We start from the raw sequence: 16,991 nt of genomic DNA, 5'->3' as shown, positions 1-16,991 counted from the left end.
CTTTGTTCAACTGTAATACTGACACATCCGATTTTCCCTTCTCCTTCTCAAATTGTAGGTTAAAACATATCATACTATGGTCACTACCTCCTAATGGTTCCTTTATCTCGAGGTCCCTGATCAAATCCGGTTCATTGCACAACACTAAATCTAGAATTGCCTTCTCCCTGGTAGGCTCCAGTACAAGCTGTTCTAAGAATCCATCTCGGAGGCACTCCACAAACTCCCTTTCTTGGGATCCAGTACCATTCTGATTCTCCCAGTCTACCTGCATGTTGAAATCCCCCATGACAACTGTATCATTACCTTTGCGACATGCCAATTTTAACTCTTCATTCAACTTACACCCTACATCCAGACTGCTGTTTGGGGGCCTGTAGATAACTCCCATTAGGGTCTTTCTACCCTTAGAATTTCTCATTTCTATCCATACTGACTCTACATCCCGTTTCTATGTCCCCCGTCGCAAGGGACTGAATATCATTCCTCACCAACAGAGCCACAGACTGAAGGAAGTCCTGACAAAGGATCTCGCCCGAAACGTTGACTGCTGCTTTCAACGGATGCTGCCCGACCTGCTGAGTTCATCCAGCTTTTCTACGAGATGACCACTGGAAACGTGAACCCAGCTGGTGTAAACCCTCAACATTCTTGGGGCGTAGTGGTTAGCATTGCGTTATTCCACCGCCAGCGACTGGTGTTCAATTCCTACCGTACGTTCTCCCGTGACCACGTCGATTTCTTCCGGTGCTTCATTTTCATCCCATATTCCAAAGACTTGCAGGTTAGAAGGTTAATTGGTCACGGGTGTAGTTGGTTGCGTGGGTGAGTTGGGCCTGTTATCGCGCTGTATTTCTAAATTAAATTAATCTAGGAGAGTGAGGTCTGTACTTGGATTGCACAGGCTTTGACTTGGTGGTTTTAGGAGGACGCAATTGCCTGTACTTGAGATGAGGGTTTATTTTTGTAATCAGGGAGGCGACGAGTAAATGTTGAGAGAATATTTTGCTAAATCAGGATGTCTGCAAGTTGGGAGCATTCAGGTAGAGATGAAAATACTTCGGCCGATTTAAAGCAATACTATGTGCCTGCACATGACCCATGTACACTTCCCTCTAAATCAGTCCTGATCAAGCAGGGGTTCCCAAACTGTTTCATGTCATGGACCAATATCATTAAGCAAGGGGTCTGTGGACACGAGGATAGGAACTCCTGTAAGGTTCAAAATAAAACGTCACCTGCTCATTTCCCTCTGTAGATGGTGCTTCACCTGCTGAGTTCCTCCAGCACTGTGTTAATGCATATCCCTACTCTTCTCTACCTGTTCAATTGGACATTTTTGCCGGAAGAGAAGGAGACATTGAATTCACGAAGTTCCACGTTATTTCCGCAGTCAACGAGAAACGGGAGATTTAAAAAAGGTTACGACTTTGTTTACTAATTTACTTACAATCACGAATTCGGAGGGTAATTTTAATTTATCTGAAATTTTGGAGAGTTATGTGAATTATGTAAGAACGAATTTCCATTATCGAACGACCATAACAAGGGTTAAACAGACTAGGCATTCACACACTGCAATGGTGCCCCGCAGAAAGATGGCGGCGTTTCCGGTGAAGGCGGGCGGCGAGTTGTCGTTGTGCGCGGTGAGATCACTGGCCACGCAGCGCGTAAGACGGCGGCCGGGGCGGGAGCGGGAGCGCCGGGCAGGAGTCCGGGGACAGTCCGAGGCTGCGGAGCGGGCCCGGCCCAGGCCGAGGCTATAGGAGCGTAGCGGGCCCGGCCCGGGACGCCGGCAGCAGTCGTCATGCTGCGCTGCATCCCCCTCTGGCGCTGCAACCGGCATATCGAGGCGGTGGACCGGCGCCACTGCTCCCTTAGCGGCGTCCCCGAGGAGATCTACCGCTACAGCCGCAGCCTGGAGGAGCTGCTGCTCGATTCCAACCAGCTGCGGGAGCTGCCCAAGGTGAGTTCTGGGGGGCGGGGGGTGTTGAGAGGTGAGGTAGTCCCGGAGGGTAAAGGAGGAGCAGTTGGAAGCTGGGGGGAGGGGTGTAAGAGGAGGTAGGTTTGGAGGGTGAGGGCAGAGGGTTGGAGAGGCTGGGGGTGTTTGAGAGGGGTGGTGAGGCCGCAGGTTCCGTGTTTCTGGAGGAGGAGCATCTTGGGGTGGTGGGCAGGGCGAGTGTCGTGGGGGGGAAGGAAGTGCAAGGTAGGCCCGGGGTCAATCCTAGGAGGCGGGACAGTGTACCTAAGCTGGGCTGTGTGGAGCTGCAGAGACCCTGGGGTTGGAGAAGAAGATTATCCGGGGAGGGGTTGGGGGAGAGAGAAGGCCCGGAGACGGTGGTTAAGGAGGTGAGGGGTGTCTGAAGGCGGAGTGTTTGGGGATGGTGGGCAGAGCCAGGGTCCTGGAGTGGGTGGCACAGGGGGTTGGTGGGCACGATGGACCCAGGGTGGTGAGGGGGTTGTCTGAGGCAGAGCCTGGGGATAGGGGGTATGGGTCAGGGGTTTACTGTAAGTACGATGCGATTAGGAGGGGCTCCCAGTTGGCACATATGACAGGTGGGTTACACTCTACATTGGGGTGAGTGAGATTCTGGGTAGTTGTATTGTTTCATGTTTATTAAGATTAGAGTAATGATTTTTGGAATTGTGTGCTCAGAGTTTGATTGTTGAGTACTGCATGTTATCACTAGATCATTGGATTTTTAGAGAATTGGTGGAACAGCAGGTTGTAAAGTACGTAGATGACTTTGTTTTCGTTGTAAGTAGTTTGGCTACACGATCAAGGGATTTGACAAATCTACAAAGGGTAGCGTCGCAGTTGGCAGATCACTTCACAGTGCAGGTAACCACAATCAGGGTTCAATACTCCTGGTGTCTCCAAGGAGTTTGTACATTTGCTCATGTTTTGGCTGGGTGCTCAGGTTTCCTCCCACATTCCAAAGGCATACGGTTATAGTTAGAAAACTATAGGCATGTGATTCTGATAGCAGAAGTGTGGTGATACTAGTGGGCTAACTCCAGCTGTTGACTGTTGGTCATTGACACAAATGACACATTTTGGTGTATGTCTCAATATACATGTGACAAATAAAGGTGATCTTAACTCTTAAATCTAAAATGCCGCAAATGTGTAGATGTGAGGAGGTCTTTTTCTCCCACCTGATGGAATGTGGCAACAGTCAGCAAGGGAATGAACATTAGAAATGTTTCTCGGTGGGCTGGCACCTCAGTAGATTCAGATTCACATATACAAATAAAACATTATTTACATTAAGCAGCACAACCTAACGCTGTCGTGGGGACAGCCTGCAAGTGTCTGCATACATTTCAGCATCAACGTAGCATGCCCATAGTGTTCAGCAGCAAAGCAAAATCATCCTGCCAGTAGCATTCCCAACCTCAGCAGAGATAGCAGCTCGGTGCTATCTTACCCCAGAACTTGTGATGGAATCCATTCAAGCTCATTAAATATGGAAATAATTGTTGGTACTGTTTGGTGAGACTGTCCTGACGAAGGATCTCAGCCCGAAACGTCGATAGTGCTTCTCCTTATCGATGCTGCCTGGCCTGCTGTGTTCCACCAGCATTTTATGTGTGCTGTTGTTTGAATTTCCAGCATCTGCAGATTTCCTGGTGTTTGCTGTAGGAATTCAATGCAGTTTCAACAGACTGGGGCTGTTGTACAGGTGGTTCGGTCAACTTGTCCTATACCTAAGCAACAGACACAAAATGCTGGAGGAACTCAGCAGGCCAGGCAGCGTCTATGGAAAAGAGTATAATTGACGGTTTGGCTTAAGACGCTTTGTTAGGACCATCAATGCTGCCTGGCCTGCTGAGTTCTTACAGCATTTTGTGCGTGTGTTGCTTGCATTTCCAGCATCTGCAGGTTTTCTTGTTTTTGTCCTGCATTCACTGGAGTTCAGGAGAATGAGAGGGGGTCAAATTGAAACTTGAAAATTTTTGGGTGGACTGGATGGAGAGCGTGTGTTACCCCCAGGCTGGCATTCCAGAGCAAGGGGTATTAATCTCCAGTTTAGAGAATGGGCGAATTTGGGACAGAGATGAGGAAAAATGTTTTCATCAGAAGCTGATGAATCCATGGAAGTCTTCACAGAGGGCTCAGTTGCTGAATGTAGTGCTGGCATGTTTTAAATGGGAACTCAGGACAGAACTCCATACAAGATACAGTGGGGATTGGGGGAACCCAATCGTTTGTGCTTGGCTAGTTCTATTTACTTGTGTTGGACCCTGCTTGTAAACTTTTTCTGTCTGTGTACTTGTGTAAATGTCCTTTAAACATTACAATTGTACCAGATTCAACAGATTCCTCTGGCAACACATTCTATATACCAACACCTTTTGCTAGAGACTAACCACTCAGTCCCCTTTCAGTATTTTCCCTCTCACTTTAAATCTATGCTCCTCACTTTAGACTGCGACCATCCACTTTGTCTGCATCCTTCATGATCGTATATGCATCTATAAGGTCACCAGCCAGCTTTCTTCACTCCACTAACTAATGTCCCAGACTACCCAGCCTCCCCAAATAACTTAAAGTCCTGATATATTCTTGAGAACATTTTCTGCACCCATTCCAGCTTACTGGCATCATTCCTATATCTGGTCAATCAGAACTGTGCATAGTACTCTAAGTGTGGTCACTCCAATATCTGGTACATGCCATCTTCTGTGTTCAGTACTGAAGTGCTCATCCTGATGAAGGGTCTCAGCCCAAACTGTTGACTGTTTATTCCTCTCCATTGATGCTGTTTGACCTGCTGAGATCCTCAAGCAATTTGAGTGTGTTTTTCTGGATTTCCAGCATCTGCATATTGTGCTTACAATACTGATAGACACTAGCATGCCACCCTGTCTACCTGTGTCACCACTTTCAGGGAACAAAGTATCCACACCCACAGGTCTCCAGAGTCCTACCATCGCTTTACTGCTCATTCCAACTCCTCTGACAGTTATAGATTTGCCAAGGAGAATCACCTCACTTCACGCTGGAACTCTGTTAAGATGCCAGTCAGTGCAGTATCTGAGCACTGGGTAACCATGGCTCACTGCAAGAGCATAAACATTCAGTGACAGAATGTAACTGCATACTGTTGATTGAATGATCAGGAGTAATACCTCTCTCGCTCCGTACTGTAGAGTGAACACTCGTTAAAACATCTTGATTCATATTGTCATTTGAACATACAATTATAATACCTCATCAATGAGATGGCGTATTGTTGGACCTGGACTAAATAGAGAAGGTTCTGGAAATACTCGGGTGAGACACGTGCCTGAGGGTAGAAGACAGAGCTGATACTCACCAGGCTGAATTTGTAACTCCATTTCTCTCTGTGCCAACACAAGAACACCAACCATACAACATGGGAACAGGCTGTTCGGGCCACAACGTTGTGCCAAAACAATTAAATTAGTAATGAAATAACTAACTAATCTCTTCTGCCTACGCAATGAGCATATGCTTCCATTTCTCTCATTCATGTGCCTATCTAAACATTTCTTAAAAGTCTCTAATGTTTCTGTCCATACCACCACCCCAGGCAGCGCCTACCAGTCCTCCTCCACTCTCTGTGTAAAACAAAAAAAAAGCAAAAAAAAAACCTTGCCCCTCGCATCTCCTTTGAAATGACCCCCTCTCACCTTAAATACATGCCCTCTGATATTAGACATTTCAATCCTGGGAAAAAGATACTGTCTGTCTACTCTATCTATGTCTCTCATAATCTTTTAAACCTTTATCAGAACTCCCCTCAGCCTCTGCCTCTCTGGAGAAAACAACCCAAGTTTCTCCAACCTCTCGTTATAGCACAGGCCCTCTAATCCAGATAACATCCTTGTAAACCTCTTCTGTACCCTCTCCAAAGCCTTGGCATCCTTCCAGTGATGGGCTGGCCAGAACCGTATGCAGTACTCCAGATGCAGTCTAACTAGTATTTTGTACAGCAGCAAAATAACTTCCTGACTTTTGAACTCAGTAAATGAATAATCACAGTGAGTGTGCTGTATCGTTCCTAACCATCCTATCAACCTGCACAGCCACTTCCATGGAGAGAGCTAGGACCAGGAGAAGGCCTCTTGGCACAATGTGTTCATGGCACATCTGTCCAATGTGCCAGAGTTGGGGTGTCCCATTACATCTAGAGAGGACAGTGCTGTGATCACAGCTGGAATATTGTGTGCAGTTCCGGTCACCCAGGTATAGCAAGGATGTGATTAAGCTGGAAAGGGTGCAGCAGAGATTCGGAGGATGTTACTGGGACTGCAGGTTGTGAGTTATAGGGAGAGGCTGGATGGGAGGACCTTATAGAGTGGGTGTAGATAATTGGATTACCATGGTAGGGCTGTCTAAAACTGGAGGGAGGGAGCATAGATTGAAGGTGAGAGGGGAAGGTATCAACATATTTCCAGATAACTTCACTCATGTCAACACAGAACTGGTTCCAAAAACAATAGATTCATCTTTAAGGACAACTCATGTCCTCAATATTGTTTATTTATCATCATTGTTATTTTGTATTTGCACAGTTTGTCTTTTGCACATTGGCACATTGTAGTTTTCCTTTGATTCCATTGCAATTCTTTGTATCTACTGTGAATGCTCAGAAGAAAATGTATCTCAGGATTGTATATGGTGACATATATCGGACCATAAGGCACGGGAGCAGTCTGCTCTGCCATTCAATCATGGCTGATCTTATTTTTCCTCAACCCCAGTTCCCAACCTTCTCCCTGTAACCTTTGATACCATATCCAATCAGTAACCTATCAATCTCTGCCTTAAATGCACAAAATTTTGCATGTGGCAACAAATTCCACAAATTCATCACCCTTTGGCTAAAGAAATTTCTCCACATCTCTGTTTTGAATGGACACCCCTCTAAAGGCCCAAAGGAAAGAGAAGTTCACCAGTGTTTTATAAAATCTCAACATTACATTCTTGTTTTTATATTCTTGTCCTCTTGAAATAAATACTAACATTGTATTTGCCTTCCTCACCACAGATTCAACCTGTAAATTAACCTTTAGGGAATCCGGCACAAGGACACCCAAGTTCCTTTGCACCTCAGAATTTTGTATTTTCTCCCTATTTAGAAATTAGTCAACCCTTTAATATATTCTACCAAATTGCATGATCAAGCACTTCCTGACACTGTATTCCATGTGCCACTCCTTTGCCCATTCTCCTAATCTGTCTAAGTCCTTCTGTAGCCTCTGTTTCCTCAAATCGACCTGCCTCTCCACCTATCTTCATATCATCTGCAAACTTTGCAACAAAGCCATCAATTCAATCATCAAACCTTTGACATAGAACGTAAAAGAATTGGTCCCAACACAGATGCCTGTGGAACACTATTTGTCACCAGCAGCCAGCCAGAAAATGCTCACTTTATTCCCAGTCTTTGCTTCCTGCTAGTCAGCCACTTTTAGTACAGCTTGGTAATGCACATGGAAAGAGAAAGATCCAAGATTTGTGCCTGAGAACAGCACACAAATTGCTGGTGGAGCTCAGCAGGACAGGCAGCATTTATGGAAAAGAGTACACAGTTGATATTTTGTGCTGAGACCCTTCTTTAAGATTGCAAAGGAAGGGAGAAGATGCCAGAATAAAATGGTGAGGGGAGGGGAAGGAGGAATGGTCAGATGGTAAAAGTTGAAACCAAGTGTCTGGAAAAGGTAAAGGGCTGGAGAGGAAGCAATCTGGAGAGGAGAGTGGACCATGTGAAGTGGAAGGAGGAGGTCATAGACTATTGAGGAGAACAGGCAAGGGAATAGAGTGGGGAATAGAAAAGGAAGGAAATAGGAGGGGAAAATAATTCACTGGAAGGAGGGGTTTAGATGGGGTGGAGTTTGTTAGGAGTGTTCAGGAAGGTTTCTTGACACAATATGTAGATAAGCCTATAAGAGGAGAGGCTGTACTTGATTTGGTATCAGGAAATGAACCTGGTCAGGTGTTAGATCTTTCAGTGGGAGAGCATTTTGGAGATAGTGATCACAATTCTATCTCCTTTACAATAGTATTAGAGACAGATAGGAACAGACAAGTTAGAAAAGTGTTTAATTGGAGTAAGGGGAAATATGAGGCTATCAGGCAGGAAATTGGAAGCTTAAATTGGGAACAGATGTTCTCAGGGAAAAGTACAGAAGAAATGTGGCAAATTTTCAGGGGTTATTTGTGTGGAGTCCTGCATAGGTATGTTCCAATGAGACTGGGAAGTTTTGGTAGGATACAGGAACCATGGTGTTCAAAGACTGTAATAAATTTAGTCAATAAGAAAAGAAAAGCTTACAAAAGGTTCAGAGAGCTAGGTAATGTTAGAGATCCAGAAGGTTATAAGGCTAATAGGAAGGAACTTAAGAAGGAAATTAGGAGAGCCAGAAGGGGCCATGAGAAGCCCTTGCCGGGTAGGATTAAGGAAAAACCCCAAGGCATTCCACAAGTATGTGAAGAGCAAGAGGATAAGATATGAAAGAATAGGACCTATCAAGTGTGACAGTGGGAAAGTGTGTATGGAACTGGAGGAGATAGCAGAGGTACTTAATGAATACTTCAATATTCACTATGGAAAAGGATCTTGGTGATTGTAGTGATGACTTGCAGCAGACTGAAAAGCTTGAGCATGTAGATATTCAGAAAGAGGACGAACTGGAGCTTTTGGAAAGAATCAAGTTGGATAAGTCACTGGGACCGGACAAAATGTACCCCAGGCTGCTGTGGGAGGTGAGGGAGGTGATTGCTGAGCCTCTGGCGATGATCTTTCCATCATCAATGGGGACTGGAGAGGTTCTGGAAGCTTGGAGGGTTGCGGATGTTGTTCCTTTATTCAAGAAAGAGTAGGGATAGCTCAAGAAATTATAGACTAGTGAGTCTTACTTCAGTGGTTGGTAAGTTGATGGAGAAGATCTTGAGAGGCAGGATTTATGAACATTTGGAGAGGTATAATATTAGGAATAGTTAGCATGGCTTTGTCAAGGGCAAGTCGTGCCTTACGAGCCTGATTGAATTTTTTGAGGATGTGACTAAAACACATTGATGAAGGAAGAGCAGTAGATGTAGTGGCTATGGATTTCAGCAAGGTATTTGATAAGGTACCCCATGCAAGGCTTATTGAGAAAGTAAGGAGGCATGGGATCCAAGGGGACATTGCTTTGTGGATCCAGAACTGGCTTGCCCACAGAAGGCAAGTGGTTGTAGATGGGTCATATTCTGCATGGAGGGATCTGTTCTGGGACCCTTACTCTTCATGACTTTTATAAATGACCTGGATGAGGAAGTTGAGGGATGGGTTAGTAAGTTTGCTGATGACATAAAGGTTGGAGGTGTTGTGGATAGTGTGGAAGGCTTTCAGAGGTTACAGCGGGAAATTAATAGGATGCAAAACTAGGCTGGGAAGTGGCAGATGGAGTTCAACCCAGATAAATGTGAGGTGGTTCATTTTGGTAGGTCAAATATAATGGCAGAATATAGTATTAATGGTAAGACTCTTGGCAGTATGGAAGATCGGAGGGATCTTGGGATCTGAGTCCATTGGACGCTCAAAGCAGCTGCATAGGTTGAGTCTGTGGTTAAGGCGGCATACGGCGTGTTGGCCTTCATCAATTGTGGAATTGAATTTAGGAGCCGAGAGGTAATGTTGCAGCTGTATAGGATCCTAGTTGGATTCCACTTGGAGTACTGTGCTCAGTTCTGGTTGCCTCACTACAGGAAGGATGTGGAAGCCATGCAAAGGATGCAGAGGAGATTTACAATGATGTTGCCTGGATTGGGGAGCATGCCTTATGGGAATAGGTTGAGTGAACTCGGCCTTTTCTCCTTGGAGCAATGGAGGATGAGGTGACCTGATAGAGGTGTATAAGATGATGAGAAGCATTGATCCTGTGGATAGTCAGAGGCTTTTTCCCAGGGTTGAAGTGGCTGCCACAAGAGGGCACAGGTTTAAGGTGCATGGGAGTAGGTACAAAGGAGATATCGGGTAAGTTTTTTACGCAGAGTTGTGAGTGTGTGGAATGGGCTGCCAGCAATGGTGGTGGAGGGGGATACGATAGGGTCTTTTAAGAGACTTTTGGATAGGTACAGGGAGCTTAGAAAAATAGAGGGCTATGGGTAAGCCTAGTAATTTCTAAGATAGGGACATGTTCGGTCCAACTTTGTGGGCTGAAGGGCCTGTATTGTGCTGTAGGTTTTTTTTCTAAGTCAGTGATCATCCTGTCAGGTTGGAGGCTACCCAGAAGGAATATGAAGTGTTGATCCTCCAATCTGAGAGTGGCTTCTTCGTGGGAAAAGAGGAGGCCATGGACTGACATGTTGGAATGAGAATGGGGATACGAATTAAAATGGCTGGGAAATTCTGCTCTTTGTGAATGGAGCGGAGGTCCTTTACCTCATTGCAATTTGCCTATCGCCACAATCTATTCAATATCTGTATACTGTAATTGATTTATTATTATTCTTTTTTTCTTCTGTATTATGCGTTGCATTGAACTGCTGCTGCTGAGTTAACAAATTTCACAACACATGCCAGTGATAATAAGCCTGATTTTGATTCTAATAAAGATGTCCCCAAATTTATGGAGGGTTTCACTGATGTAGAGGAGGCCACTTTGGGAGCACCAGGTACGATAGATAACCCCAGCGAATTCACAGGTGGAGTGTTGCCTCACTTGCACTCTCTGGGGCCCTGACTAGAGGTGAGGGAGGAGGTGAATAGGCACTTTGCTAAATGCCGGGAGGGAGAGTAGTGGGCAGGGAGACCTTTTGTCAAAACTGAGAAGCAGAGTTTAATGTTCAGTGGGAGGGAAGCTGGCAGAGGGGTGTTTGGAACAAAGCAAATGTGTCCGATGGAATGATATTTTATTATTTGTTTAGAGATACTAAGTAACAGGCCCTTCTGGCCCAATGAGCCACACTGCCCAGCAACTCACTTATTTAACAGGAACATAATTATGGGGTAATTTACAATGACCAGTTAATCTATGAGCTCATACATCTTTGGACTGTAGGAGGAAACCAGCACACCCGGAGGAAACCCACCCATTCACACGGAAGAACGTATAATCTCCTTACAGGTGACGTTGGAATTGAATTCTGCACTCCCATGCCCTGAGCTGTGGTAGTGTTGTGCTAACCACTATGCTACCATGTCAGAAGACTTGATGGGAGCATTTGACAGCAAATGAATGGAAGGTTGTCTGGTGTCCCCACCACTGAGAAAAGGGAAGCTGAGGCAAAACAGACCGTCAACTTGCGTCAGAAGGGGAAACGAGGGGTGCTCTAGTCGCGTTAAGAGACCTTGGCGTAGAAATCCATATTGAACAAACTGCCAGAGGAAGTATGTACAGACAGGTCCAATTACGACGCTTAAAACATTTAGATGTGTTTGCAGTTAGGAAAGGGTTAGTAGATGTTCCCAACTTGGGGTCCATACCTCCTCAGTCCATGTAGGGGTCCATGGCATAAAAGAGGTTGGGAACCCTGGTTTAGTGTGGTAGGTGCCAGATGTGGGGCAAATGTGATTAGCTCAGCTGAATACCTTTGGTGGCACAGCTGAGTTCAGTGAAAGGCCTGTTAGCCTGTTGTACAATTCTGTGCAGAGTTCAGTAAATGGTCTGTTACCCTGTTGTACAATTCTGTGCGGTGTTCAGTTAAAGATCTGTTAGCCTGTTGTACAGTTCTGTGCAGAGTTCAGTAAATGGTTTGTTACCCTGTTGTACAATTCTGTGCGGTGTTCAGTAAATGGTCTGTTACCCTGTTGTACAATTCTGTGACTATGTTTATAATAAAGATAGAATCTGATGTTCTTTATTGTCAAGTGTACTGAGGTACGTTGAGAAACTTGTGTTATCATCCATGCAGATTATTGTGTCAAGTCCCTGTTTTGTAGAACAAGGTTAGACAATAACAAATGCAGAATAAAATGGTACAGTTACAGAGGTTGGTAAATAATGGTCATAATGAGGCAGATTGTGAGGTCAAGAGTACTTTAGGCTGTGCAACAGTGGGGCAAAAGCCCTCGTGAGTCTTGTAGTATTTGCTTTCAGGCTTTTGTATCTCCTCGATGGGAGAGGGGAGAAGAGAGGATTTCTATGGTGGGTGGGATTTTGATTATGCTGACAGCTTTACTGAGGCAGTGGAAATATGTTGACAGGGTCCATGGAGGGGAGGCTGGTTTCTGTGTCCCGAGAGCTGTTAACAAAAATTGGTGAGGGTCAAAGGGGCCATTTCAAATTTCTTATCCAACTGAAGAAGTGGAAGCACTTTAGAACATAGAATAGTACAGCACATTACAGGCCCTTCGGCCCGCAATGTTGTGCCGACCCTCAAACCCTGCCTCCCATATAACCCTCACCTTAAATTCCTCCATATACCTGTCTAGTAGTCTCTTAAACTTCACTAGTGTGTCTACCTCCACCACTGACTCAGGCAGTGCGTTCCACGCACCAACCACTCTCTGAGTAAAAAGCCTTCCTCTAATATCCCCCTAAAGCCATGTCCTCTTGTACTGAGCAGTGGTGCCCTGGGGAAGAGGCGCTGGCTGTCCACTCTGTCTATTCCTCTTAATATCTTGTGCACCTCTATCATGTCTCCTCTCATCCTCCTTCTCTCCAAAGAGTAAAGCCCTAGCTCCCTTAATCTCTTATAATCCATACTCTCTAAACCAGGCAGCATCCTGGTAAATCTCCTCTGTACCCTTTCCAATGCTTCCACATCCTTTCTATAGTGAGGTGACCAGAACTGGACACAGTACGCCAAGTGTGGCCTAACTAGAGTTTTATAGAGCTGCATCATTACATCGCGTCTCTTAAACTCTATTCCTTGACTTATGAAAGCTAACACCCCATAAGCTTTCTTAATTACCCTATCTACCTATGAGGCAACTTTCAGGGATCTGTGGACATGTACCCCCAGATCCCTCTGCTCCTCCACACTACCAAGTATCCTGCCATTTACTTTGTGCTCTGCCTTGGAGTTTGTCCTTTCAAAGTGTACCACCTCACACTTCTCCGGGTTGAACTCCATCTGCCACTTCTCAGCCCACTTCTGCATCCTATCAATGTCTCTCTGCAATCTTTGACAATCCTCTACACTATCTACAACACCACCAACCTTTGTGTCGTCTGCAAACTTGCCAACCCACTCTTCTACCCCCTCATCCAGGTCGTTAATAAAAATCACAAAAAGTAGAGGTCCCAGAACAGATCCTTGTGGGACACCACTAGTCTGAATGTACTTCCTCCACCACGACCCTCTGCCTTCTGCAGGCAAGCCAATTCTGAATCCACCTGGTCAAACTTCCCTGGATCCCATGCCTTCTGACTTTCTGAATAAGCCTACCGTATGGAACCTTGTCAAATGCCTTACTAAAATCCATGTAGATCACATCCACTGCACTACCCTCATCTATATGCCTGGTCACCTCCTCAAAGAACTCTATCAGGCTTGTTAGGCACGATCTGCCCTTCACAAAGCCATGCTGACTGTCCCTGATCAGACCATGATTCTCTAAATGCCCATAGATCCTATCTCTAAGAATCTTTTCCAACAGCTTTCCCCCCACAGACGTGAGGCTCACTAGTCTATAATTACCTGGACTATCCCTACTACCTTTTTTGAACAAGGGGACAACATTCGCCTCCCTCCAATCCTCCGGTATCATTCCCGTGGACAACGAGGACATAAAGATCCTAGCCAGAGGTTCAGCAATCTCTTCCCTTGCCTCATGGAGCAGCCTGGGGAATATTCTGTCAGGCCCCGGGGACTTATCCGTCCTAATGTATTTTAACAACTCCAACACCTCCTCTCCCTTAATATCAACATGCTCCAGAACATCAACCTCACTCATATTGTCCTCACCGTCATCAAGTTCCCTCTCAGTGGTGAATACCGAAGAGAAGTATTCATTGAGGACCTCGCTCACTTCCACAGCCTCCAGGCATATCTTCCCACTTTTATCTCTAGTCGGTCCTACCTTCACTCCTGTCATCCTTTTGCTCTTCACATAATTGAAGAATACCTTGGGGTTTTCCTTTACCCTACTCGCCAAGGCCTTCTCATGCCCCCTTCTTGCTCTTCTCAGCCCCTTCTTAAGCTCCTTTCTTGCTACCCTATATTCCTCAATAGACCCATCTGATCCTTGCTTCCTAAACCTCATGTATGCTGTCTTCTTCCACCTGACTAGATTTTCCACTTCACTTGTCACCCATGGTTCCTTCACCCTACCATTCTTTATCTTCCTCACCGGGACAAATTTATCCCTAACATCCTGCAAGAGATCCTTAAACGTCGACCACATGTCCATAGTACATTTCCCTGCAAAAACGTCATCCCAGTTCACACTTTCACAGCCATGGTGATAATGCAGTTGGACTTGGGCATGTTATTGGTGATGTCAACTTGAACGTCTCAACGATTTCAGTCGTGACGCCATTGATGTAAACTTCATTCATATAAGTGCAGCCCCCTGCCCCTCACCCCCCCCCCCCCCCCAAAGGCAATGATCAGGTCTTTTGTTTTGTTGAGATTGAGGCAAAGGGTGTTATCCTGTTCCCGTGACAATTATGCCTACTACAGCATGCCTTTTGCAAACTTGAAGATGGAGTTAGAGCTGAGTCTGGCCAGGCAAGCATGAACCAAGCTGATTTGTGGAGAATAATCACAGCAATTCTTACTGATTGTGGTCTGTTGGTCAGGACGCTGAAGGTGCAGTTGCTGGAAGAGTCATTGAATGCCACCAGCAGGAGGTTGAGGATGAGGTTGTTTGGAGACTGCATCTGGAGTAGCAAAGAATCTGATGGGAGAACCCAGTGGTTTGTACAGCTTCTGTGGGGGCAAGGAAATGTTGAAGTTTTGGGATGTGTACTTTGATGGGAAAGCTTTGGAGAGAATGCAACAGCACAGAAACGAGGCCCTTTGACCCATCAAAGCCATGCTGAACTGTTAAATCAGCCGACTCTCATCGACCTGCACCCAGACCAGAGCCCTCCATACTCCTCCCAACCATGTACCCATCCTAATTTCTCTTAAATGTCAAAATCAACCCCACATCCACCACTTTTGGTGGCAAATCGTTCCTCACTCACTACCTTCTGAATGAAAAGTTCCCCCTCATGGGCTCCTGAAGTTTTTCACCTTTCACCCTTAACCCATGACCTCTAGTTTTTGTCTTGCTGAACCTCAGTGGGGGCAAGAAAACCACCTTGGATTTGCTCTTAATCTAGAGTCTAGACCCAAAACGTTGACTGACCATTTCCCTTCATGGATGCTGCCTGACCCACTGATTTCTTCCAGCGTTTTGTGTGTTGCTGCAGGTTGAGAGATTTGGCCCAATGGGATTTGTGTGGGGATGGCGTGGCAGTCTGCATGGGCAAGGTAGTCTGAAAAGGCTGTACCCATGCTCTTTACTTCTGTGATTGCATGAAAACAGGACGTGGAAATGGTGGCGTCACCCAGCAGGCCAGCTGGTTAGTGCGGAAGGAGAAATGGTTAACGTCAGAACTGAGGAAAAACAAGTTTGTCCAGGCAGCAGGAAAGATGGGTGGGGGAGTGGGAGCAGGAGGAACGAAGGGAACGTCTTTGATATCACGTGACAGGTAAGAACAGATAGGCTTCTGTGCCTGTGAAGTGTGTCATTTGGAAATGACTTCGATGAGTATGCAGGGGGTATGCTTAGTTACTTTTCAGATGCTAGAAATGTTGGGGGAGTTCTAGAAACAAAGCAGGTTGTTTAAAGATAAAGTGGAAAATAGATTAACTGAGAATCAAGCACCTTTAAGTTGGTGTTGGTGAAGCACAGTGACTGTCAGTAGTAAACAAAGCTGTAACTATTAATCACACTTTTTCTGGTTAAACGATTACTATGACCAACTTCCCTTTTGGAATTGAGCTTTTGAACTGCCTGGATGACCTCGGGCATTTTAAAAGTGTGAACTGAAGTCTCGAAGGTGCAGGATAGTTAAGGCATGGCATGTATGGGAAGGACCTGGGTCCGAGAGCAGGGAATGAGCAATTTCTGGAGCGGTCCCGGAGGTGATTAAGGCAGGGGTGAAGGAGAATGAAGGTGGCAGGGTCCAGGCCTGAGAGCGAGGAAGGACCCAAGATTTGATGGATTGAAGTGCCGCGCCAAATCGAGATAGCGGGGCCAGACCCGGGAGCGTATCGAAGCAAAAAGGTCAAGTATGAAAACAAGGAACAACAGAGGGCTGGCACGAATTGGAAAGGTCAGGTGCGGATCTAGCCGATGTGGAGGAGCCTGGGTCAGGCTCTGAGAGTGAAGAGCGACCTGAGATTTGGCTGATTGAAAAGGTCAGGGTGGCAGGTCTGGAGGTGAGCAATGGGCCTGTTCATCTTGCTGTTCTGTGGGGCATACTCATCTCCATGCTGAATTGAGGCTGTGGTCTGCAACACTGGATCAGCTGCACAGATGACTGGCTTTTGCGGCTGTGGTCTCATTTTGTAAACTTCAGTTGATAATGTGCTTTGTTTTTCTTTCTGTACATTAGGTGTTTGTTGGTCTTTTTTAATGAGTTCCATTTGGCTTCTTTATGGCTGCCTATGGGGGACTAATCTTAAGGTGGTATATAGTATAGATACTTTAGTAAGAAATGTACTTTGAACTTTGAGGTTTATTATCACTGACATGTCATAAAATTACTATAACTTACCAAGTAAATAGTACAAAAGGCAAATAACAAAGTAGTGTTCATGGGCCATTCAGAATTCTGATGATGAAGTGGAAGGAGCTACTCCTAAAGTGTTGAGTGTAGATCTTCAGGCTTCAGCACCTCCTCCCCAATGGTAGTAATGAGAAGAGGGCTTGGCCCGGATGGTCAGGGTCCTCAGAGTCATAGAGAATGACGGCAAAGAAACCTGCCCTACGACCTATCTAGTCCATGACAACACCATTTAAACGGCCTACTCCCAACAAACTGCACCCAGACCGTAGCCCTCCATATTGCAGCTATCCATTTATCTATCC

The 16,991-nt window shown here is 45.7% G+C and overlaps 1 protein-coding gene across 12 annotated transcripts in view; it reads left to right on the top strand.

Moving 5' to 3' along the window:
- Positions 1 to 1,659: 1,659 nt before the first annotated feature.
- Positions 1,660 to 16,991, top strand: part of scrib (scribble planar cell polarity protein) — a 346,569-nt gene continuing 331,237 nt past the window's right edge. For 8 of the 12 annotated variants that reach the window (XM_073055225.1, XM_073055218.1, XM_073055217.1 and 5 more), the window contains exon 1: positions 1,660 to 1,966. In XM_073055225.1, coding sequence (XP_072911326.1) covers positions 1,808 to 1,966 — 159 coding nt within the window. In that variant the 5' untranslated portion in view covers positions 1,660 to 1,807. The remainder of the gene's footprint in view (positions 1,967 to 16,991) is intronic. The other 4 variants (XM_073055228.1, XM_073055226.1, XM_073055223.1 and 1 more) reach the window with 1 other exon arrangement.

This window comes from Hemitrygon akajei, chromosome 8, assembly GCF_048418815.1.
Source record: "Hemitrygon akajei chromosome 8, sHemAka1.3, whole genome shotgun sequence".
Taxonomy (NCBI): Eukaryota; Metazoa; Chordata; class Chondrichthyes; order Myliobatiformes; family Dasyatidae; genus Hemitrygon; species Hemitrygon akajei.
Note: the sequence above shows the minus strand (reverse complement) of the source record. Positions and strands in the feature narration are given on the sequence as shown.